Source organism: Python bivittatus, unplaced genomic scaffold (genome assembly GCF_059951505.1).
Source record: "Python bivittatus isolate LINGU-HERP-01145 unplaced genomic scaffold, Pbiv_v1 ctg000700_np1212, whole genome shotgun sequence".
Classification (NCBI taxonomy): Eukaryota; Metazoa; Chordata; class Lepidosauria; order Squamata; family Pythonidae; genus Python; species Python bivittatus.
In genome coordinates this window covers 59,004,968-59,031,863 of record NW_028277098.1, presented here as the reverse complement: position 1 = coordinate 59,031,863, position 26,896 = coordinate 59,004,968, and the positions used below count along the sequence as shown (strand labels likewise).

At 36.9% G+C, this 26,896-nt stretch overlaps 1 protein-coding gene across 9 annotated transcripts in view; it reads right to left on the bottom strand.

Annotated features, from left to right (window-relative positions):
- The window catches only part of FOXP4 (forkhead box P4), a 181,540-nt gene that overhangs the window by 57,058 nt on the left and 97,586 nt on the right, over positions 1–26,896 (bottom strand). For 6 of the 9 annotated variants that reach the window (XR_015798494.1, XM_088154112.1, XM_088154115.1 and 3 more), the window contains 2 exons: positions 5,550–5,672; positions 526–612 (listed from right to left, as the gene is read on the bottom strand). Coding sequence is in view for 8 of the 9 variants with exons in the window: in XM_088154112.1 (XP_088010238.1) it covers positions 526–612; positions 5,550–5,672 (210 nt within the window). In the remaining variant the exon portion in view is untranslated. Of the gene's footprint in view, positions 1–525; positions 613–5,549; positions 5,673–8,650; positions 8,774–10,696; positions 10,796–26,896 lie in introns of those variants that run through there. The other 3 variants (XM_025165400.2, XM_025165402.2, XM_025165401.2) reach the window with 3 other exon arrangements.

Below are 26,896 nucleotides of genomic sequence, written 5' to 3'. Positions count from 1 at the left end.
CATAGTAGATTTTCCAGATCATCGTAGAGCCTCAATTCATGTTTCCAAGGCAGTACCACTATTGCCAAAAATACTTTCATAGCACCCTGCATTATGATGTTGCTTCTGGCAAAAGTGCCAACAGCAGGGATGGTACAAGTATCTTTTATTTTAGAATTCTAAAGCAAATATTGTGTACTTGTTGCAGATAAACCTCTTAAACAAGGGCTGATTACTGAGGATCCCTGCAAAACATTTTTCTAAGCAGTGAATTAGTTATAGCTAAACTTGCCTATTGCAAAACGTAGGTCACCACAGTGGCAGTGACTTGAGAAGTTTCTGAAATTAAATCTACTGAATAACTAAGGATAGTCCGGGTTGTCCTGTCAAATGGACAAGAAAGCACAATAGCTCAACCTGTTCTTTTCCATGCAAAGCAATGTAATTTTTCTAGCATCTCTGTTATCCCCTCAATTATTTTTATTTTCTTCAGAGATTTTTTTTATGCAAGGTATAGTGTCTTTCTGAACCCAAAGCAAACCTCACCTCTTTGGCTTGCTGCTTTCCAGCTTGCTGCTGAGTCAGAAGCTGCAGGTGAAGCTGTTCCTGTTGCTTCTTGTAATATTCCTGCAGCTGAAGAAAAGGTAGGAGAAAAGAATAGAGGACATTATGAGAAAGTTGGTGTTGGAGAACATGGTACTTTAAAGCTTTGCAACTATCTAATAAGATGTGAGCACACTATAAAGGTATTATGGTGCTATAGGGCTATATGTGTGCCTATATAATCATAATGAATAGAATCACAAAAAGATCAGTTGAACAAATATGTTTATTTCTCTTGCTCTTTTGATATATAATTACTGCATAGTCACAATAATTATTGAAAAGAGGTCACTGACATTTCTGTTTTACAGACAGACACAGAGACCAAAACATTAGTAAGTTCATGAAACCTGGTCTTCCCATGAGTGTTTCTTTTTCGAGAAAGAGGACATGGAAATTATTTTCCCAAAAATACAGAACTTGAAATGAAAGCAGATAGCCAACTGCAATATTTTTCTAGAGGGTGTAGAGAATACATGTTAACAGAATACAAGAGTCAATCAAAAGAAGCATTCCCAGAACTGAAGGAATATGACTCACTAACATTTTACTGAATTACATGAGACCTAGGCTGTAACCTTCTCTTGTCAATCATTATTTGGGGCAAGAGAAACAGAGGAGGAAAGAGAGCAAGAGAAGACATAGAATCTTGTGTATTTTTATGTCTTTTTTGGCCAGAAATGAATTGGCTTGGAATTTACGGAGCTGCAATAAGCCATATTTCAGAGATATTTAACTTTGGGGGGACTGGCACACCTGACATGTGGCATTCTAATTGCTGCACACCAAATTAGAAGCAGGGCAAAAAAAAAAAAAAATGGATGGGGCTAGGACAAAAAGTATATCTGTTTTTCTTTTCTGACCCATTAAAAATGATGGCATTTTTTAATGGCAACTTTTGGAGGGGCTCTTGACCCAAACCAATGCTTGTTGTATATAATTAGTTCCCAGGGCTTATCTGGCACTATTTGTGGACAAATATTATTTTAGCAGGATGAAGTCACAGAAGAAAAATCATTCTTGCCTAAATAATGTTTATATTCACATTAGATACAGAAAGGGAAAATATTACTTATTTTGCTTATTAAAACATTTATACTCTGCCTTTAACTCAGAGGGCTATACAAGTTATAACACTTTAAAATCCATAACGTAGAAAGTAAATCAAAATTGAGATACACACATCATGAACCAGTGAGTACAACTGGAATCTGATAAATTCAGCAGACTGACATACTATACGGGAATAACAAACCAAAAGAAAGCATAGCAGCTATAGTAAAACAAGCAGTAAAAATTAGAGATTCTCAAACATTTTTTCTTTCGGTTCTTGTTTAGTATCTGGAATTTACGCAGCCCCTGGAATCTCCTAATCCTAAGAAACATTTTTGTTCCATCCTGCAAGTGTCCTCAGCAGTGCTATGCCCAGAGTCCTCTGTAAGCCAACCAGTGCTTCCTCCCACTGATTCTCATCTGTGTTCTTGTCTCACCATGTCTGCTTTACAATGAAAGAAACAATCTGCTCATTAAAGCCCAATGAAACATTGGTAGGGTGCCATGGTGACTTGAGCAGAGGTGGGAGGGACAGCCAAGAAACTAAGAGTTTTGCTGGTGGGAAACCTGCCCCACAGTTTAGAAGTTAATGCTAGAGAACATCTTTTGTAGGCTTTACTCCTGCATTGCAACTGGCCAGAAGTTAATCAGTTCAGGTACAGAACAGCTACAAAAGCCTTGGGGATGAAGAGGCTTTGTGCAGAGGAGCCATAAGAATCAGCTGAAAGCATGAAGAATAATTTATACTATGTGTAATGTTTTATTGCAAAAGAAACAGGTCTCTCCCTTAAAGGAACTTAAAATCTAAATGCAAAAGGAAGGCATAATTGCCAGGGATGAGACAAGGGGTAGAAAGTATGAATCCATGTGAATGTAATTGCTTTATAAAAAGATCTGGCTACCACTGGGGATGAGAATTAAGACGTTATGTCAGAAGGATTTAGGGGCAAATGACAGGTTCCATGTTCCACTTTCTCTTCTTCTTTGGGAAAGGGCAATCTGCATCAGAAAAGACACAGAAAATACATGTTTAACTATTGTCCTAGCATTTGATTCCTGCCTGTAGTTATTCTTGGAACTATTTTTACAACAGATGGTATTCTAGGCCTACAGGATCCAGCCTTGTCTCTGGATGCCCGGGTGCCTGAAGTGGTTAGGAGTACTTATTTTCAAATCTGGTTGGTTCATGAGCTACGGCTCTTCCTGGACTAAATAGCTGGTAAACTCAGTTCTGAATCATGTAAATTTGGCAATTGCTCAGAACTCAAACAGACATGCATTTCCTTTTGGACTTATGAAAGCCAACTCTTCTGCTTTAAATTACTAGGGTTTTTTGTTTCTGGAAAGTTCTGCACAACATGTGAGCTTCAATTAAAAGAAGCTTTGGAACACTGCCTCGTCTGTATAGATAAACCAATAAGTGAATCTGTTTCCATAAGTACTTAGTTTTCAAATAAAGTATTTTAGTGGCTAGAGTATACCTATTATTGTTTAGCAAATTTACTAAGTTTATATAATTTACTTATATAAGATATATAAACTATTCTAGGTCATTAGGTATGCTGGCTGGGGAATTCTGGGAGTTGAAGTCCACACATCTTAAAATTGCCAAGGTTGAGAAACACTATCTAGGTGATTTTGTATTTCTCTTGGCTAAATACAGAGTATTTTAGTTTAATATTTTGGACAAGGAGCCATTTCCAGGTTAATAAGGCTTTATTTCAGATGCAATTTTGGTTAGATTATTTGAGGATAGCATTTAATTTATTTATTTTAATCTATATATTACCTCAATAAAAACTAAAATTATTTTTTCTATCCCAGCTCTACCTTTTCTTTCCAAAAGAAACTTAGAAATGAAAATTAAAATACCCTTTATCTAGTGAATATTACACGATTCAAGTTGAGAAATTTTAAGTTACTTCAGTTTTAGTTCCTTAATTATTTTATCTACAAAATATTAATTTATAGCACACAGAAGCATTTCAGCTCTACAGTGTGAAGAGACAATTAAAGGACTCTGCTTAGTGTATATTAAGTGGCATTACACTGAGATTTTCACAGGCATGCAGATTTTAGTTTCATTATATTAAAATAAATGATTTACAGATGTAATTTGTTTTCCACAGGAGGGGGAAGAACTACAGAGAGATCAGTACAGGTTTCTACAACGGGAGGGGGGAGGGAAGCAGGGGGGAAGCTGGCTCCTGAGGAATGCCCCTGGGGATTCTGGGACAGTCCTTATCAGCTTGTAGCTGACAGTGCTGACAGCAGAAACCTTTCTCTTTAAGTCTGCTGAACAGGTTTGGAAAGCCTCCCTGTTTACCCAAAAGCCAATCAAAACCAGGTCTCTATATGGGATTCTGAGAACATTGGGTCAAGAGGTGAGAGGTGTGATGTTTGGTTTTCTTCTCATGGAGAATGCCAGCTATTCCGGTCCAGGCTGTTTAATTTGCAGTCAGACGTGTTTCTCTATCTGGCTCCAAAAAGGCTCTGAGAGGGAAGGACCCCACCCAGGTTAGTGTTTACCTTTTGTTCTTCCCCTGGGGCTAACCTTGACTCTTTATCAGCATGTTTGAAGTAAACAGGTACTTAAGGCAGGAGGAAGGGTGTGGAGGATGCTGTGATTTTTATGTTTGCTCCCCCTTCCCTGGAGTAAATGTTTGTCCAAATAGCTGTGTTTTCTTGGGGATTTTTTAATCTCCTCCCTCATTTTTATAATTATTTTCACTTATATCTAGTGGAAAAAAAACTGTCCCATTCCCAATTCAGTATAGTAGTTGATGAAAATGTTATTTCCTAAGGGAATTGTTTGCTTTAAAATAAAGCTTTATAGGATTATGCACATTTTAGAGCCATCAGCTAAGATGATAAACATACTGCTGAAGCTCAGAAGAAGCCAGAACATGAAAAGTTCCAGAGCACAGAATTTGCTCAGTCACCAAAACCAAAATGAAAATTGTATCTAACTACTTTACATGTAACTCTTAAGCTGATTGTCATTGTCTGGAAAAATAAAAAAAGCTTTGAAATAGAACCTCCAGAAAGAAGTTTCAGTGCAAAGGGTTCACTCAATATTCTTAAATAGGGCATTCATTTAGTACTCATTTACAAGTCTTTAATTGAAAGATGTACTCCACTTGTCATTTCAGTCTTCCTACAGTTATTCACAGTGTTTTAACATTTCATGGGAGCAACCAAAGCAGGAAGACAAAAAAATGAAATAAGGGACTTGTTATAAATATCCATTTATCCTAAAATTAGTGCTAATTTAGAGAGGAACCTGCTATGGAAAGGGAACTGTATTTTCCCAGGATTAAGAACACGGTAATTAGTTATGGAGGAAAAGTAATTCAGTCACATTTCATCCAACTATAACTTCTGAACCCATTTTACAAGACTTAACTCCCAACCACATTTAACAAGGTTAGAGTTTCCAACCTGTGCATGACTAGAGCAATTCCAGAGCATCATTAAAGGCAAAACAAAAGAAAACAAAATTGAGGCACTGGACATCCCTATCTGTCCACTGTAATATATTTAAGTAAATAAGCAAAACAAAAATCAAATTCACAAGCAAAATCTTCATTTGCAAATAAAATCCTCAATCTTCCCTCATATACACCCTATCTTTTACAAACCCCAACATTTGAACTATCCAACCCACATATTCAGTCTATGACCATGAGGAAGAATTTGCTCTTAAACTGGGAAGAGTTGGAGTTGACTGTCAAGGTTTCATATTTTTGTTCAACTATTACATCCAACAACTGTGGGCAAGTCAGGAGCTTTCAGCTCATCCTGCAAATTTACAAACAGGAAACACATTGCACTTGCGTGAGAGAAATGCAGACACAGATGTCAGCCTCTGTGACTTTCACATGAAAGGTTTGCTCAAATGCAAGCTGCTTTACCTGTTGCAGCATAATTGCTTGCTGCTGCTGCAACAGGGCTTGAAGCTGGGGTGGAGACAGAATCTGTTGCATCTGCTGCGGTGTGATCATCTGAGGAGACATCATAGCCACAGACACTGGAACCTACGGAGAGAAAGAAGTGCACAATGGATTGTAGGAGATATCAAGCAGAGGGATGAGAGAGAATTGAAAAAAAAGTTATTTGCACAGATATTTACACACCTACTCTCTTTATTCTCCTGCCATGTGGGCGGGAAGAGAATACATGCATTTTCTTCAGGTGCAGTGAAGTTAGAGGGTTTAAGTGCTCATAATCAGCAGAACAAAGATTGTTGCTTAATGTCCACAGAAAAAAATTCACAAGGACATGATCTCAGTTTTGAGGCAGACTATTTTGTCAAACCCTAAAATTTTATCCAAGTCTGAATGCACACAGTGAAGCAAGCCTGGGACAAAAGTGGATGTTAACACCACAGATGGAAAGCTGTAGGCAGAAATACAAAATTCTACTTCATATTTCACAGGTAATTCAATTAGCAGATTTTTGAGTCTGCCTCCCAAAGTCAGTGCTGAAGCTAGTGAATGAACAGTATTCAAAGAGTTGTGTGTATGTGTGTACACACACACACACACATACACACCCACACATTGAAGGCAAGAGAAAATGTTATTTTGTTATTTGCAATATGCAGCAATATGTTGTTTTGAAAAGTTCTACAGGACTTCCTTTTTACCAAATGCTGTAATGTGTAGGGATGGGAAACCTTTTATAGGTTGCACTTAATTGTTTGTGGTTGGTGGAAGGCTAGAGCAGGCAAAGTAAGTTGGCTACATCACACACATAAATGGGGACAAATTGTTAATCCTTTTTTGTTCTTGTTTTAATGGGAACTTCATTTTATTTAAAATAGTTTATTTCAAGGCTTACACTAGAATATTGTGAGTTTCCCATTTTAAAATGGTTCTTAGCAATTGGGCCATGGAAATCCAGCAGCACAACCAGAATAGCTTCAAAGGTGGCAGGTTGTCTATCTAACATTACTTACAGATACCCACAGTAACTATTCACATTTAATGTAGCAGCACTAGCTGAACACCTGAGAACTAAATTTAGCTTTTCTGTTGCAGCAGAAATATTATATAATGTTACAAAATATTTTGAACAGAGATTCATATGGAGATTTGATAACACCCTCCCCCCCAAGCATGCATTTAATGTTCATTCATTGCTTCATAATACTGTTTCCTTGCCTTTGAAAAACTCTTGTCTGTGGACTATAAACCACCTGTCCTAACATGCCTTGTTAAGGGCAGGAAATACTACTGCTTTCTCTAAGTCCCCAAAGGTTATTATTCTTATAGCCTGCACTGCTATCAAAACAGACAGGTCAGAATTAGGTCATCATAATTCATGATGCCCTGTAAGTGGGTCAAAAGTTAAACAAGAACTTCAATGAGTGTTCATCCTTACTGGGGAAGGGAGATCAAGAACAAGTCACATAACCACTTCGTGGTTGACCACTATTTCCTCTTTGTTCATTTGTGAATAACATTTCCAGTCAACAAGCCATTTGTGACAACAAATCCATCCGTACTGAAAACATTTATTCTAAGTTTGTGATGTTGTTGTGGCATGTAAAATTGTGCTGCTGTTCATAACAAACAGTTAAGCCAACATGTTTATCATGAGATGGTGCGAGGCAGGGAGAAAATGCCAACTGTGAGCTAAGTACAGTCTTCAGATTGAGATGCATTTGTTGCAAGAAAAAGTGCTTTTCATTAAACAGAGGGGTGGAAAACATGTGGTATGCTTAAACACAGCACCGAGTACACTATTACAGAAACAGAACATTTTTATTCAGAAAAGTTTCATGAAGGCTTTTTGCTTTCCTAAATTAAAGAAGATCAGATTTAACATGCTTATCAACAACTTACTGATTATCAATTATAATTAATTATCAACAATTAGAAAACTAAGGAAAACATAAGAGTATTTTTCATGCTGTATCCATACCTGATTTCCCACCCAGTAGTTAGAAATACTTGAATTGAAATATTTCATTAGGAAGAAAAATTTCAACCAAGTCCACTCGTGTGATTAAATTATTATATCCCAAGCAAACAAAATTCTAAACTTTATCTGGAAATTATTTTTCTTGGAAATCTTGCAAGTATTTTAAAACATTGATGTTGCATAATATCATATTAGATATTTAGAAATAAAAAGCTTGATTAACTTCACATGCAATTACCAAAAAAAAAAAAAAAAGCGTGTTTCCCAGCAATAGCCATCTGAAGAAAAATAAAAACTTAGATTTAATTAGTATTGTATCCATTCCACTTGCCCAACTGGATATTGTAATTAGATCCATTTACTATGTAGTGAAAAGGGCTTTTTATCCTACATTATTGATGGAATAGCCAGCCCATGGAGAGTTCTATATCTAATGGATCTTATGTTGCATGCTAGTCCAGAAGATCCAGGTGGGAGGAGTAGGAAAAAGGAGTATCTTCGCCCTGGGGGCTATTACTCCTATTCCAAATAACGTTTTATGGGGAAAAGGTTCTTGTGGATGCCCTTCTGCTCCAGAAATAACACCAGTGATGTCCAAGTCCAAACATCCTATACATTCACACACAATTTGCACAACATCTTTCAAAAAGCTAACAATAATAAACTAAAATTCCACTAAAATATACTTAAAATACCATTAAACACTCTTAGAACACAGCCTACCTCCATTGTTACCTTAGCAAACATTTGTGTATGTAATACAAGTTCTCCTTAATTGTCTTCCCTCCCTGAAGTCATCTGAAATAAGTTCCATTTCAGTACTGGTGTTAAAATTAGTTAAGTATTTATACCTGATCTTTTTGCATCTTCTCAACTAACTCACAGCACATAAATATATCCTAAATCTAATACTCTCAGCACATTTTTTTTCTCCAATCCATGCACAGTCCTCCTTCCATCATCTTTCGTATAGCTATTACAACTGCCTGAAATACAGGAGGGATGAGAAACACACTTTCTAAGAATGAACATATTACAGAACTTAGAATTAATGTACTACAGAACTCAGTCCCAACAAAAACCATACCTACTGTGTGATGAAGTACTAGTACTACACAGGATTCTCACAGTGACTTAAGGCATCTTCTAGAGTCATCCACCAATCCTTACGCCAAGATTAGAAGCTTTGTATCAGCTTAATGATGGCTGGAAAAAGCCACCAATTAGGGAAGATTGGGCTAGAGCTTTCTGTATTTCTACTTCCAGATACTCTAAAAGACCTATCCCCAAAAAGCACACTTTGCTTATCAATCTGAGAATACAAAAGCATGAATGATTGCTATAGTATTTACAAAGAACTGCAGTCACTATTTTAGGTATAATTGTTAGAAGGCACTCCCGGATATTATCACCAACTACCTACTCATGTAGTAGCAATCAAGCCAGGAAAGAATGGTGTACGTTCTCCAAAAGTGCCATGTGATGACAAACTAGTCTGATCTACTCAAGAGATTAGGCCTCACAATCATCATCTTTCCCCAAAAATGCCAAGTGAAAAAAAATTGGCAGTGCCCTGCTCATACATATGCACTCACTGAAATTTATATCAAGTGTAGGAAATCATCTGAAAATATTTGGATTGGAAGGCAGCAAAGTTGGAATAGAAATATTGAAATAGTTTGGGATGTTATTGCTTTTTAATTTATTAGTTTCTGTGCTTCAATGTTCACTACAATGTTTCCATTCCACAAATACTGAACTTTTGTGTCAGTAAAGGATGACAAAAGGTTGAAATTTAAGAATCCAGCAATCACTGAAAGAACAAAGCTTCCACATGCAGTGGCAATGTTATTCCAATTACCATATCTACAGTCAAGCATCTGCTTCTGCTTTTCAGTTTTCTAGAAATACTTGACTTAACCAAGTAGAATAATTTCTACAGATAAAGTAAAATAGGAAGAAATGTGGCTTAGAGAATGGAAGCAAACCCAGTTGTGCTTTGATGATGTCAGGAAGAATATGGAATGAGTATACTGCCCTATAAGAATAACTGAAGGACTACCTCTGCATCTACCAGGTACGTTCATGAATCTGGACAAGAAATATAAAACATGAACAAAAGAAGCTTCCTTTTGCTGTCCTGTCTTCATATTGCTTCATTTCCAGGGGGTTGTGAAAATTACAAAACTCTTCATAGGTATAAATAATTAGGCATTTCTGCATAGAGCACTGGGCAGGAACATAAACACTGAACAGTTTGGAAAAATCTATACCACTCTTACTTGGTAGATTTATTTTTCAGTTAAATAAACCTCTCCAGATCTCGTCTGAAAAAAATGTACAATTCCTCGAGTACAAAAATACTAGCTCCTACAGAATAAGGTTTTGTTCAGAATTAACTCTCTGTCAGATCTTGGCTAGGAATACAAAGAGCAGAGGGAAATGGAAGATTGAGGATCTTAATTTCTAGGACAAAATTAAGATATTGCTTCTTCTAGGGCTGGAGGATGCCCTAGAAGAGGTAATATCTCCAAACATGTCAGATGAGCCCTCCTCCATGTGCCTTCAGTCAAAAGGCAAGACTTTTATCGCAGGTGCCATGAAATGGTGGAATGATTTCCTAGTTAAGCTAGGTATCATTCTTCCCTCTTTGTCTTGTGTAAGGAAAATCTATTTCTGATGGTAATTAGCTGTAAATTTCAAGCATTTCACTGCTTTTAGAATAGATGCTTTGAAGTCACTTTGAGCACAGGAAAAATGGCATATAAATTACTTGAACAAGGAATGCAAATTACTCCATTTCAGCCATGCCTTTCTCCAAGCAGGAAATGTCAAATGAGCACTATGAGGAACAGGGCTCACATTTGGAGTACATTCAAAGAAACATTATCTGTCCTTTTCCCACATGATATATACTAGATATAGCCACATAATCTCCATCTCATCCAAAAGTGCTTGTTATTAGGGATGCACTGGCTTGTGTTCCTTTCATTGAAGACCATGCAATGCACATTGCCTTCTTCTCTTCTCTCAATCTACTCAGGAAAAGAAAGGCTGCAGCTTGGCACATGAAGCAGATCAACTCTGTCATCAGACCAGCAAGTGAAAAAAAAAACCTGGAAGACATTCTTACCTTTAGATTTAATAGTTCTTGAAGCAGACAGAATTGCACCAGGGAATTTCTACACCCTTCTGTCCTGTCAGTTCAAGCAAGCAGGAGCTTGCTGACCTTTGGGGCATGTTACAAAGCTTATCTGTTTACTCAGGTTGCTGGCTTGAGGGAGGTGCCCCAAATTTCATTTGTCATTCTAGAAGTCACTCCAAGTTAACTTATGAAGTTATTTATTAACTGCCTTTGGACTTGCTCCAAAACTGAAGAGGCACTGACAACCAGAATCAGTCAATGAATCAAGGCAATAGGACCCTTGGTCCATCCTGACAAAATCCAGACTGTTTAAACTTCCTAATACTGGAAAGAGACTCTAACAGTGCTGGTGATAGTTGCAGCATTCTTCCAGCATTTACCTGAAGAAAGCTTGTACAAGACCAAATTTATCATGAGGACAGCAACAGTGAAGAGTCTTAATGAATTGTAGTAGAGTAATTAACATAAAGACTTGTTATTGTAGCCTCCACAACCTCTATTTGGTTAATATATCCAGTTGCTAATAGTTCATGCTTTATCTATCTATCAGAATGGCTGTTCCAATACGCAAGAAGCAATGAAAATCAGTAGAGAAATTTGGGCAGTAGCAATAGGAGAACAAGAAAGAACGCAGTTGATGCCCACTCTTTAGGAGACAAGCATCACGATAATTTCCTTTTGCTGCTCATCAGCTTGCAATGTGCTCTGAATGAGAGTCTGTAATTAATTGCTCATCTGCATCCCCCATCTGAACTCTCCCCCCCCAGCCCCCCCCCACACCGTACATCCAGCTTGATACACGCTGGCTGGCATTTTCAAAATCGGAGGCATTCTAATTACCGGAGAGTTATAACACCTTCCATTTCGCGCCCGTCGGACTGACACCCTGTCAAGAGCAAAGAGACTTGCCAGAGGTTTTGACAACACTAATTGCCCCTATAATCTAAAAACACAAAGGAGAGGCGATTAGTCGTGAGGGCCGCAGCTCTCGATCCGACATGAGGTTTTCACAACGTTACAAGAAAACAAAAGCGGCGCCTTTTAGAGTGTGATGGCTGCTAACAAAGCAGAATTATATTTTCATACAAACCTTTGTCTACATCAAATAGCTTCCCCTTTTCTCTTAAAATGCTATGCTGACACCATGAATGGTGGGGGCTTCTTAGAGGAGGGTCATGAAGGAAGATATACATGAGCTATGATTCTCACATTCCTGCTTCCTAGTTTACAAAAGAGTTGGCGAAAAAGTCACTAATGACTGTTCTATCATGATTAGATTCTCTCTCTCAAGCCTACCTTCTTTATTCTTCCCCAGTGTAGGACCCTCCAGTATGGTGGACTGTAATTCCCATCATGCCAGCCCTAGTAGTTGCCATGCTGGTTGAATAGAAGAGTTGTAATCCAACAGATCTGGAGGGCACCAGGTTAGAGAAGACTGTTCTCAATTAGATTGTAAGAATTGTCACAATGTCTACATCTCGTTTAAGAATTTGTCCCTACCATGTACCTGAATAGACAGTCTAACCTGTACAACTCTAAATGCCTTGAAGCTTGGGTATCTGAAGGACACCTTCTCCTGTTATGAATTATTCAGCTGAGGCCATCCAAATATACTTCGTCTGTTTGTGAGGCTGTGTATTAGACATGCAGAAGAAGGTCTACATTCCTCTCAAGCTATGAAATGTACACCCTATGGTGCTACAGGTGATCTTTACCCTCTTAGTTGCTAATTCTGAAGGCACATCTCTTCCACTATGGCTTTTTAATTTTATGTTATTTGCTGATAACCAACGAGTATTTAAAATGAACAGAAAAACAGAATATAAATCAATTAATATATGGTCTTGGCTATCTGCATAGCTAGAGATGCAATACTTTACCCTAAATGTAGGGATCAAATATATAATGCACATATATTAAGCCTTCTCTTTTTTTTAATCATAATTTTATTAGAAATTTTTAAACAGATAAAAAGATAAACATAGGAAAAAGTATAGAAAACAAAATTAAGAAAAAGAGAAAACATAAAGAGCAATAGATAAGAGAAGTAGAAAACATTTAAAGAAGCGACTTTTGATCTTCCTTAAAACAGTTACAAACATACTTATTGTCACTCCTCCCTCATCATGGTTATATCACATAGTTCATTTCTTCCCATATTCAACCCTTTTCAATCAGCAAATCCAGAAATCATCAAGTCATTTTTATCCATTTTCAGCAAAAAGTCCATAAAGGGTTTCCAATCCTTTAAGAAAGTACTTATTACTTTATCCCTGATCCAACAGGTCAATGTTGCCATTTCTGCTAATTCTATCATCTTCACAGGACTCCATTGTGAGTCACATATATTAAACCTTCTCAAATGCATTTGCCTCTACCCTATATGGGTGGGAGGAATTTTTACTGTCACTATCAAAATAGCAGATATGGAAAGTCACACAGCTACTTAGAATAGAAAGTAATAATGAAAACCACTGGAAACTTTTGAAATAGCTATATTGACAGCGGGTTGAAGAATATTTTGCTCAGTTATTTTGTTTCCTTTCTTAAGATGAAATCTCATTTCATAATCTTAAAAGGAGTCAGGAGAGTAATGAGAAGAGTAAATAATAAGATAGACTGCTTGATGAATTTAAAGCTCCTCTTATATAAATGGAATACCCTCCTCAATAACCATTCATAATGTGCTTGATAATCAATGCTGAATGTTAAAAAATGATTTCTATTCAATTATCCACTTTCACTAGAGGGAAATCTCTACTGCTTGCCAAGTATCTGTGGTCAATGGTTCATCAAATCCGGTACTTGATTCCACTTGCAGGAGCTACTGCACTAGTCACCAGAATTACGCTAGGTAAGGCATTGCTTGAGCTAACTGTTCTGCTATGCTTGCAAAAACCAGTGGAAAAACATTACCCCTTTGCATAGTTTTGCTGCTAATTTACCATTAAGAAAGTCTAGATCAATAATAAGGAAGTAGACTTGTCAAATAATTTCATTCTATATGGCCAAGTTGGTGGTCACATCTGAATCTTACACAGAGGTATGCTGATAAGATTTCCTAATCCTGGAAATAATTCATACAGAAAAACCTGTTGAAGCTATTCTTTAAAGCAATATTCTTAAATAGTTCTAGAATATTAGATAGTTATGAAGGCCATGCTCATTAATTTCTCTTCTGCCTGCTAAATTTTACAGTGTAAATGAAACTAAATGAGCACCCAGACAGCATAGGGCACAAGCAGCATTAAAACACCCCAAAAGAAATGACTTCAACCTATTTCATAAGACAATTCTAATGAGGGCAGCTACATTAAAGGGAGCATAATTTTTTACTTCCAATAATGCCAGTCAAAATGGCAGTGTGGTTGCCCTAAAGTAGGGATGAACAGTTCTCTAGGTGTTGTTCAACTTCAGTTCCCAGCATACTCAACTAGCATGGCCAATGATGGGAGATGTTGGAAGTTTCAGTTCATGATACAACCCATACACTTTTGGTAAAGAGAACCAAAAATTAATAGCATTGTAAGTTATAGTTTTCAACTTGGCAGGAGCTCTGATATAAACTAGATCAAGTAGAAGCAAATGAGGAAAGTAAAACAACATTCTGATGAACAACATTTACAAAGTGCAGTTCTATAGTAGACAAAGTGAAATACTTAACAGGATACTATAATGCTAGCAATTTAATTGTTGGTAAATTTGATTATTATTGTAATTGTACTTGCAGATAAAGAGTAGACTGAGGTAGAAATAGGGAAAAGATTTAAGAAGTAGCATCTCTAATTCATACTTGCTATCATAAAAAGAGGGAATGGGTTCCTAGGTCTCATTCCTATAGCTTCCAACAGTATGGGAAAAATACATACTATTTTTCCAATTTCTTAGTCAGTCCATTGGGTTGGTGTGGAGAAAGATGTGGACTAAAAGTCATCCTTCTTCCTCTTCCTTTACTCACATTCCCTTTTCTTTGTTCTGATCCCACCCACTTTCTTACTGCAGCCTTCAGCATTCTACATTCTACAAGACCCCCCCCCCCCCAAATAAAAGATTTCAGGATCCATAAACAGTAAGAAGCTGAAATATATATCTCTTTTGCTAAGCTATTAGTAGCTTCAATTTGTGGTAGGAGGAAAGGAAAGGAAAGGAAAGGAAAGGAAAGGAAAGGAAAGGAACCCCCCCCCCAATTTTTTAGGAATTGCACACCACTTTGCACACCACAGACTAAAGATGATAGAAATAGTATATACTAACATGAGTTCAAGGACAGTTAAATTACCATGGAAGTTTCTACTGACTAGTCCCAAGCCTGCTTTTAAGTTTTACAGTAATAGGCTCTTCTCTCTAAAAATTAACACTCCCAGCAACAACAGAAGCATTATGCCTGCAGACAGAGCGCATGAATTTCTCTCTTCAATAATGGTTTGTGGGTACGGGTGTGTCATAGCTGGCATCTAGCAGACAGTGAGCTAAGGCAGGCAGTGACTCACTTGTTGGCCTGTTGCCACTCCACAAAACTGCTTACTAACAGCTCTAGTCTTATAACAAAGCTTTGATAAGGCATCAGAATGGAGATGCCTTTTCAAGATGCTTCAGCAGGAATCCCATTATACTCTAATTAAAGACAAAATGCAAAAGGTTAGCCTGTTTGTGGGTAGAAGACAAGCATCATGTTAAGGAAGAAATGGTAGCTCTATTCAAGCAGTATACCAAACAGGATTTGCAAACACACGCAAGGACATAAGGTCACGCGCAATACACCCACGTAAGTATATCAGGTGCCAAACTCACCTGTTCAGCCTCAAACCTCCTCAGACTGAGCACAGGTTCTGAAAGGGGTTTCTGTATTTGCATTTGGTTGAAAGTGAGTAGAGCCCCAGCCTTCATAAAACTGGAGAGTTCTACCCCATTCAGCCAGACAGAATTAGAAATAGGGAAGGGGAGGCTGCATATGGGCAGCCCCACAGCCTTTATCCACATTTGTATAATTCGTATTGGCACGATGCCTGAACAGGGCTCAAAGAAGTTGAAACCTGGATATATATAATTAAAAGAAGAGCCAAGTAGCCTAGATTATTAAAACATGACTGCAACATTGACACAATTCTGTGTGAATGTGAGAGACAGGAGGGAGATCTCTTGGCGCACAGCAGGAAAACTTCCATTCAGTTATCAAAGAATCAGAGCATTGCAGGTCTTCAGCTGAATGGTCTTGCTAGATGAAATATGTCCCCAGAACAGTTTTTTAAAATAAATATTCCTCAAGGAAAATAAATACCTAGATTATACATTTGTCTTGAGGAACAGGAATGAGGGAATCAAGTGTTACAAGGAAATAATTGTGATATTGCATACAATGTATCCAGGTACTCATTTAAGATAAATCTTATTCCATGGGCTGGCACTCCTTTCACAACTATGGGCCACACTTAAAAAAGAATCAGTAGATGAGGATCGTGGTATGGTAATGACATCATCATCAGGAATAAGACTGATATATTCCACCCTTCTCATGGGGGAAAGGAATTAAGATATTTTAACATCTTAAAAAGATACATTACACCTATTGAAAACTTAGCACACCTAATTTTATTTCATTTCCCACTAAAAGGTCATCGAAAAATCACACTGACAGTATTTGGTGATTTCTCATTGGGCCACAAAGTAAAAGCTGCAGGTTGCCCATTTCCCTGTTTTGGTCTTTCACCCTAAGCATTTTTCTTCATGAACTGTTATGCAGAAGCTCCATTACATCAGGCTGCAATGAAAAGAGGTATAGGAAGAGACTAGCAACATTTGGCTTCTCTCTTTGAATTATTTTACATTTCAACTGGCTGGTGTAAGAACTTTGCAATATTAAAAATTAGTGTACCAGAATGCTTTTATTCCTTCTTCCCTGATTAATTTTCCTTTTGAATCGCATTTTTTAGATGATATGCCCAAGAAACAGGGTTGCCTTTCTTGTCTTTGATATATAAAACTGCTCTGGGAACCTTCTTTGGCTTACAGTGGAATCACAATATTTTAAATTACTGTAGCATCGTAGACATATATAAATGCCCACAAGTTTCTGTACAAATTTAACTCTTGCTGTATTCTCTTATATATATATATATATATATATATATATATATATATATATACACACATACACACACACACACACACACACACACAGATTTAGTAGCTAGCCCCACTTATATTTTAAGAAAGCATTCCAACTACTTAACTTTGTATGAGTACTACAGCTGAAGTCCTATATTATCCATGCATTGTGCAAAATTGATTTTTAACTGCCACAAGTTGAACTAAAAATATTCCTAAACAGGTGGCCTGAGATGGACACCATGTTGTTAATCTAAATGAAGCCAAGGTCCACGAGATACGCCTAAATCCACAGAACTCTACAAATTCTAAGAACAGAATAAGAACAACTTTGGGGGAGACACATCAGTATTCCTGGACAGAAGCACAATGTGTTCTTATGTGCTTTTCATGTTAAGGTTTCATGAAAGCTGACAAATCTCCTGTGATTACTCAGAAAACTGCATTTATCAGACTTGCACCAAAAGTTATTATGACTGAATGACCTATGCAGGGCACATTTATATGGAACACAGGATTGTCTTATAGTGTCTCTTTAAAACATTACCAATTTTCTGGATACCAACACAAAGTAAGAGCTGTAACCAGAAAACAGAATGAATAAAAAAGGAGCACAATCAAAGCATGGGAGAGAATAATAGAATCAACTCTAGTATGACCAACTAAAAGAAAAAAATCAGCTGCACAACACATACAGAGGAAGTTCTGTTTTTCCTCAAGTGAGTGAATGTAGAAGAGCTAATATTGATCTGTCTTCATTACCCATTTCACTCAAGTTCAGATCAGCAAAATACACTTTTCCACACCAGTGCCCTCTTGCCACACAGACAGAAGAAAAGCAATTTCCTGCAGTTGCTCCAAACTTGCTACTCTTTCCCTGTACTGTTCTTCTTTGGTTACAAACATTTCTTGAAATGGCAAATTTACCCCTTAGTCTTCTTTCAGAAATGGACAAAATTTCAAGGAGAAAAGAGTGTTTTCTCATTACCAGAACTTTTAGAAATGGCCATAATCTTGCAGCCAATTCAGTCTCCCAAGCAGAATTTAGAATAATATTTTGAAACCACACCATTGGTTCATGGACCTCCAAATTCTATAGCCAAAATGGTTGGAAAGAAAGAAATCCATCAGAGCATCATTGTTAAGAGTGCCAAAATGAATTGGGGATACAAGTTTAAGTTCCCATTCGTTTGTGAAATGTACTGAGTTATTTGAAGTCAAGGGTGAGCCATCTTTTGATGGACAAGAGTTATATTTAACATTTTGGGGGTCTCAAGACTTTATCACATATAAGGGGGAACATGTTTTGAGACATATTTTTCTTCTGTTGTGATACATGTATCGTAGGGCTTGTATTCTAATATTTACCTGAACCCTACCTATTTTCAAAAATTATGGTCAGAGAAAAAGAGGGACTTTAATAAGCATATTGCAAAATGAAGCACTGGACTGTGGCACTACCATTCATTTGGACCTAAAGATATAACCAGGAACTTAACTTTGCAGCATTTCAGCATCTCAATTATTTACCATGAATAAAGTGTTTTAAAAACATGCAAAATAACAAGGAAGAGAATCTGGCAGTCACCAAGCTATTTATATACACTTTTTAGTGGCCCAGTATTATTCTTATGGATTTTATATACTGTGGTTCATTATTATACTGAAAAGCATTAATACATAAAAATTGCAATCAAAGTGACAGTTTGTACATACAGTAGGTAATTCTGCATGCAAGGAATATTCCCTTGAAGGAGGTGAACAGTCTTGTTACAAAAAATCTAGGAGGTTCACTTTTTGAATAGGGATTGGGACATTTTCACATTGCACAGATTGCATGAAATAAAAACCCTGTATTTCAGTTGGTACATACAATATCTCTCTAAACAAACAAACAGAAAAAAATGAAGCAGAGTGAATACAAATGTGCAACTACAATATACTATTAAAATTAAGTAACTTTATACAGAAAAAACTTGGTTTCTGTAATTTGTCATCACTGCATAATTTGAACTTCCAAGTGTAAAATACTGGCTTAGGGATGTGGAGTGAATTACATTAGCATCATGCTCTCATATATGTAAAAATTAGAATATGCCATAAGTCAGAGCAGAGAGTTGAACTTCAGTGTTACTCCTGGAGTAAATTCAGTTATTCCTGCTCTTTCTTTTAGACAATAACTCATCTATGATAGAATTGATAATTATTAGAACATGAAATTACCTCAGATTATAAGAACATATATAGCAGATTCAAGATCACTGAAATCTAATTGTTCCATCTCAGACAAACTTCAAAACTTCTTAATCCATATCAAACAGAGATTATCACTTTTCTGGTACCTGCATGTGTAACTAGTTCAAAGGCCAAGTGGATACTGATACTTTCCTACAAATTTATAATCTAAACTAAGAAAAAAAAATTCATGGAGGCCTGCAACTGAAAGTTTGGATCAGCAGAAGATTCGCTTTTTAAATAAATCAACCGCATCTCTCTGGGAAGATAATAACTTTAAAATGGAATAATTGATAAAAATATTCAGGAATGTAATTACTGGACTAGAAACAACAGCAAGTGAATCACTGAGTGCATACAGGTAGTCCTCAACTTACAACCATTCGTTTAGCAACCATTCAAAGTTACAATGGTGCTGAAAAAAGTGACTTAGGACCTGTCCTCGCACTTCCAATCATCGCAGAGTCCTCATGGTCATGGGATTGTGATTCGGGCACTTGACGACCATCATGCATTTATGACGGTTGCAGCGTCCTGCAGTCATATGATCGCCATTTGTGACTTTCCCAGCCAGCTTCTAACAAGCCAGGTCAATGGGGAAGCCAGCAGGGAAGTCACATGTTTTGCTTAATGACCATGGCAAAAAGGTCATACAATTGGGTGCGGTCACATGATGCCTCACTTAATGACCACACTGCTTAACAACTAATTTTCTGATCGCTATTGTGGTTGTAAGTTGAGGACTACCTGTATGTGTATGAATGTGCATGTGATATGTGCAGATCAAAAGGGAGACAAGTGACAAATTAAGAAATATAACAAATCAAAGAGAGAATGAAATAGCAGATGGCTAAGAATAATATTAAGAACTCCTAGGATTTGTTCACTTGGGCAAGAGCTTGTCACTGATCTATGTAACTAATTTTAATGTCATGTTTCAGAAATCCTGCATAAAATAACAATTACAGTATCTTTGCATAGCTGTAAAACACTTTAGAAAACAATATAAATAATCCATAAAATATTTTATAATATCTTTATTAAAGTTTTACATAGATAAAAGCTAATAAAACTAAAAAAGAAAAGAGAGAGAGAGAGAAAAGAAAAAGAAACACATACAAAAGGTGACTCCCTCCTCCAAACAAGTATATACATTTGCAATAACTTAAGACCTTCTCTAGTATTACAGAAAAAAACTCTTCTTCCCATTTGTCATCCCTTAATAATAACCACATTATTTTAAAAAAATCATAAATCAATCTTACACAGCAAATGCATTAAGAGCACCAGTAATAATAACCCATATATTAAATCCATTACGCATTTTAACTATAACTTTTTCTAATAAGTAAAACATAGAAGATTTATCCCCATAGGCATAAAAATACCAATAATAGCAACATATATATCTTAAACTAAATCAAATAGGTCCCTTTTACATTCAAACCTATAACTTTCTCTAACAAATAGGACATAGAAACTTCATCCCCATATGAAAACAATCTTTAAATCCTTGTTGTACACGCCTGGCCATAAGAAAAGATTCCAATAGTAACAACCCAGAATCACAACTTGTAGAATTCAACCCTGATCAAATAAGTCCACTTTGAATAACTTTTTCTTCCTTTGAAGAGGCTTGATCTTCAGTCACTTCTTCAAATAAAGTCCCACATAGCAATCTCTTAACATTTTCTCCGTCTGTTTTCATACTTCCCTTCTGTGGATCCAGAATAAAATAGCCCTCAGAGTTACTCTTCTGATTATCTGAATATCCCCTTTAATTGTTAAAACATCATCTAACATAATTTGTAGGTCCAATGCAGCTTCTTTCTCCATTTCACTCTTGTAGTCAAACATTTTTAAGTCCCTTTTCAAACCCACAACATCTTCCATGTCTTCAATATCTCTTTTATAGTCTGGCAGTTTTTTAAAGTCCATTTTAAGATCCCTATTCAAATCATCCTCAGCCTCTGTTTTATCCAATAGAGTCTTTTCTTCTTCCATAACCTCTGTTAACTCTACTTTAGGAGCATCAAAAGTTTTAAAAATAAGTCCTGAACACATTGTTCAACTTAAATTCTTCAACAGTAAAATAACATTCCTCCATTATGTTAGTAAGTATCTTCTCCTTTAATTGCTCTCTGGTTCCCTCTAGTTAAACTTCAAAACCCAATCATTTATTTCTTTTCAGAGTCAAAACTTTCCCACAGTAAGATTTCTTACAGTTAATTCCAAATCATCATTTTTATGTATTTTTATAAAATTTAGAAGTCTATAAAAAACTATTATTTCAAATCCAACTGGCCCCTTCACTGACCACAACCAACATTTTAAACTGCCTTTTGCTATTTCCAAAAACTATTTTTTTCTTTTTAATCTTTAAACTTACTTAAATCTTCTTTCTTCAAGGATAGAAGGAAAATCTCCAAGTGTGCAGCAACTTGCCCTTCAGAAGGTTTTTAATTTCCAGATAGATTGATAATAGGTAGTTTCCTCTGTCAATTAAAAGAGGAAGTGTATGCGAACCTAGGGTCCTTCTGAAGGCTCCGACCTGTGGCCTGGGCTCGATGTTTCCCATGACTCCCAGAGCAGTCAACCCGCCGGAGATCGCTAATTTGCGATCTCTTCACAAGAGCCTCTGTAAAGAGCACTTGTGGGTGATCCAATCATCTCCTTTGTCTGGAGATGGTTCCAAAGAGATGGATCCTTTGCCGGCTCCTCTTATCCGCCAGAGTAATCAGCTCCACAAAAATGGAGCTGTCTTCAATCCACCATTACTCTCCAGGAAGTCAATAGTCCATAAAATATTTACAATACTCTTCCTGATATCACATGTTTACTCAGAGGTCACAATAAAATGCAAATGATATAACTCAAGTGAATGTGAGATGTTCCTCTTGAACCAAAGGTTAGAAGGTGACTATTTGGTTTCCTTGGACTTTTTTTTTTTTGTGCTTTCAAGTCAGTTTTTGACTCCTGATGACTGCCTGGTGTCCCTGCAGTTTTCCTGGCAAGATTTCAGAAATAGTTTGCCATTGCCTCCTTCCTAGGGCTGAGAGAAAGGAATTGGCCCAAGGTCACCCAGCTGGCTTCTTGCCTAAGGTGGGAGTAGAACTCACGGCCTTCTGGTTTCTAGACTGGTACCTTAACCACTACATCAGACTGGCTCTTCCTTGGACTAGGTATGGATAAATCAACTTCCAGACCATTTCTATTTCACTAGTGATCATTTGTAATCTGAACATTACATTTCAGATCCCATTTCTATATTTAATGTGTAATATTTTTGTTCAAAATCCACACAATTTGTATATAAATATATAATTAAATGTATATGACAAATAGGCACATATATACATATTTTATGTTCAAAGTGTATGTTTTAGAAATTTTTCATGAGCTAAAAACAGCATTGTGAACTTTGAAAAAAAATACAATTTGATAAATCATTATAATTCCTTTTCACACATTAGTCTGGATGATATGCATCAGAATTCACAAAGTTCATATCTACTGAATGTCCTCTACATGAAAGTTCCACAAGTTATTCTAATCTGAGTGACCCTTTTCAACAACAAAAAAATTGCTTAAAGTTAGAATTTTTCTGGATGTTGGCTTACATTAACTTTGTGAACTCTAAATAAAACAGACAGGCACTTCACTTATCTCACTGAGATACATTATCCATACAACTATCAAACTGAAACAGATTCATTATTTTAGTACTTCTGGCCCATGCAAGCCAGATATAGAGGGTTAGCCTCAGTCTGTGCTGGGCTCCCCAGACAATATATTTGGCAGGGCAAAAGTGGTCAATGCAGACAATTTAAGCTTGACAAGTTTGTTCTGTAGGAAACTTCTCAACTTCAAATTTTAGAGTCTAGCTACACATATAAGGTAGTTTCCATCTATATGTGGCTCCAAATCCAGACTAATGGATCAGAGTATGGTCCAGTCCAAAATTCTGTAGAGACCCCAAAGGCAGGTAGCAGGCAGTCAATTTTGTTCAGTTTGTTAAAATGCCATTACAAAACCAAATTAAGGAGATATGAAAGTAATGAATTGTTTGATTAAACTTCATTTTTGTAGTGGGCAAATTCTGGTATCTGACATTGTATGGTATCAATAAGATCAACAATACAGCTTTGGCATTTCTCAATATTCATGAATACACTATAGAATATTCACGAGTACAGTGCTACCAAACCTGAAGGGAAAAGTTTAAAACTATCACCTTAGCCTTTCTTTCTTCTGCCACACCATATCCAATCAGTGGGCTTATACTTGTGCTAACTCTCACTTCAACATTAGAAAGCTCTACTTTCCTTTCTAGCTGTGCAGTTTGTTTGTAATACTTTCTATCCTCTTTGTAAAGGAAAACGTTATAGTAGCGTTCAGAAGCTACTGGACTGGAGAAAGAGTTCTGCTTTCTTTTTAATGAGAGTTGGGAGCAAGAGTGGAAAACAATTACCAAAGCCTGGCAAGTGGGGGGCGGGGGGGGGCAGGCAGGCAGGGATAAAGTCTGGTTTTGTTTCTCTGACAGTCATAGAAGCATGTCTGCTTCACATGAACTTGTCTATGGCTGCAGAATTTATATGAAAGTTCAAATTCAAAATACTTTGATATACTACAGACGTCTTTACACATTCTATCAATACATTCTTCATTCACACAAACATACTTTCTATCAGTACTCCCACCTGAAGAAAACACCTGGTCAGTCTCATCCACACCATTCCACTGTTAGATAAATTTCCTTTCAAAAAAGTCTGCTTAATCCTGTATCTTCCCTCATTTGGATCCTCCTCTGGTTATACTGCTGGAGAATAAGGAGGGGAGAGAGGCTGTTGAGTTATGAGTTATGCCTGACTCATGCCTACAATTTTCACAAGTGCTTTTGCAACACAGAAAGAGAGAGGGAGGGAGGGAGAACATCAGGCTCTGTTAACATTAAGAAAGCTACCAAGATAGACAGAAAGGAGACTAGGAAAGGGTGGAGCAAGAGTGGTGTTAAGGAGAGAGACAAAGCAAAAGGACCATAAAAAACAAAGTGCAAGAGAGAAAACAGACCAGGAACAAGTGAAGGTGAAAGGCAAGATAAACAGATAATGACAGAATGGGACTAGTTTAGAAAGAAAGCTACAGAATCCAGACTCACACGCTTAATAATCACTAAAAAAATGAAAAGAAAACAGAAGGGGAGAAAAACAATAGGAAAAATATCGGAAAGATGGGCATGCGTATTCATACAAAAATAAAAAGGGAAGACGCTCAGAGATTACAGGAATCTGACTTCACCCTTACTGCCTTTGTTCTTTAAAGATGTTTTCCACTCAGTGACTGCATTTCCTTCCTGAAAAAGCTATTGGAAAAAGCTAACTGTTGGCTCAGGAGAAGCCCTGATGAATTATTGCTGTTAATATCAACAGTGATTTTGCCTTCTTCACTTTCAGTTAAACTCATTAATGAAACTGGTGGCCTGTCTGCAGAATGGCTACTCCTTTCAGAGCAGGTGTGAGGATGGAGAAGGAAGAAGAAAAAGAGACACAGAAAAAAAAATATTTCTAGGTGGATCTGGATTCCATCATGTCTCACAAACTTTCTTAAGATATGGCATTTTTATGGTGTTTTCAAGACACCATCAGAAAACGAGAAAGTTAGTAGAAAACTCACAGCAGGGCTTTATTTGAAAATTCTTGAAATAAAGGAAAGTCCCCTTACAAGTGGAATGAGATTAGAACATGTGAGTTAAACTATTTTTCTGGAATGGCTTCTGATCTGGCTTTTCTTTGCTGAGTTGTGGAAAGTGGAGAAAAGAGTTCAAAGACACTAGGCTTCTCTGAAAAGTGAATCTTGGCACACTGAACTTTAATACTGCTAATAATCATGTCCTCATTTGATCTGAACAGAAGTGTCTTCAACCACCTTTCCAACATGAGTATAAAATGAATAATGCTGGGCATCAAGAAATGAGAAAAAAATAACTTCTGCTCTCAAAGGAACATAATGCAGATTCAGTTGTACAGTTTGGGAGGCAGATAGCCTCTGTGAAAAATAAATAGAACCTGGTTAAGAAGGAAACAGAGCATACTCGAGGACAGGGTATACGCACGCAAAAAGGAATGAGAAACAACGGACAAGATAATCCCCTTGTTTTATTTCAGATGCATTTAAACAAAACATGAGATCAAAAATATCAAGATCATCACAGGGATTTTGCCATCTGGAGCATCTAGATAATCAGAAAAGGGAAAACTTCTCCTTCTTCATGTCCTCTTCTATGAGATTTCTGCTATTTTCAGCAGATTTGGGGGGGAATTCAAACTGATATAGGTAGGACCTTCAGTTCCAGGATAGCACATACTAATTACTTTCCTTTGTTAATTAAACCCACATGGCTCTAATAAAGTATCCTGCTGTTTGCCAATAAATTTAATTAGCCTAAAGGGAGAGCCCCTCCACACAGCTATTTAAAATTGTCACTTTCCACTCACTTGGGCTTCCCCTCCTTTTTTCTGTTCCTCCTTTAGACCTTAATTTATGCTCATTTGGCAACCCTTTGCATATCCCAAGTCCACTAACCTTGCTAGTATGTACAATGACCTCCACCTTGGCTATGTCTCTGGGGACCTTTAAAGCAGAAAGGAGGGCAGTTTTACAGTTTTAAAGCTAAAGAGCAGGCTTGATGCTTGAGGTGTAACTGATTCAGGGTGTAATTAGATGTTACAAAAGGCATAAAGCTGCTACCTCTTTCTCTGTCTCTTTCACACTCTTCCTTGTAATGTCTACAAAAGTGTGATGTGATGACATCATGCTATACATTTCCCCATTCCCACCACAATCACTAGATATCACTTGGGGGGAAGGGCAGTGTAGAACATGACAACATGATATCCCACACATTAGATGCTGTAAGTAAGAGTGGGAGACACAGAACAGCAACAGCTCTGTGACTGTGATAATATCTAGTTCCACAGTCACAGAATGGCAGAGCAGGGAGCCTCCATACTTTCTGAATTATACAGAACCAACAATGTTATTCAGCCAGAGTTTGGGACATTATATGAAGAGGGGATGAGCTTTTCTGAAAGGAAAAAATATGATTTTCAGAAGTTTTTGTTTCAATCTAGAATATTTCAACTGGTTAGTGAAACATGTTTAATTTCAATTTTCAACAATGTAATGGGCAAATCAATATAATATCCTAGATAGGCATAGCACTCAATTTTCTGTTGTCCAATCTCATATATAAAATTTAGGATACATTAAATCTCAGTATCTGAAAACCTTACCTGATACTAACAAGTTTTACAAGTCCAGTATAAGGATTCAGTGCCTGTTGATTTAGTTTATAAGTAAGTAAAACATTAAAGTCTCCTTAAGTTACAATCAACTCCTAGTGCATCCATATTGTTTCCTAAGCAACATTACATAAGCGATTTGCTATTGCTGATTTCTGGGATTTTTTTTTTTTTAACTTTCCAGTGTAACTTATAGCCCTGGGATTTCCTGGTGGTCTCCCAACAAAGCACTAACCAGTTCCAACCCTTCTTCACTTTTTTGAGATTAGCCAAGATCACCAAGTGCTGCCATCTCCCCCACTGATAATGAGTGAATGATCATAATTAGTGCATGTTTTTTGGTTCACTGATGGCTGTTTATTATCTATACAAACATAGGCATATATCTGTAGTCAAGACTGCCCACTTAATGTTCTCCTGAACAGCTTCATCAAAATGAGCAAGAAGATAAAAATAGATTTGATGACTTGTAAGTACTGTTCCTTTGCTGTTCAGATAGAAATATGCACATGCATAAACCACAGGTGGGACTTCTCAGAAAATTCTA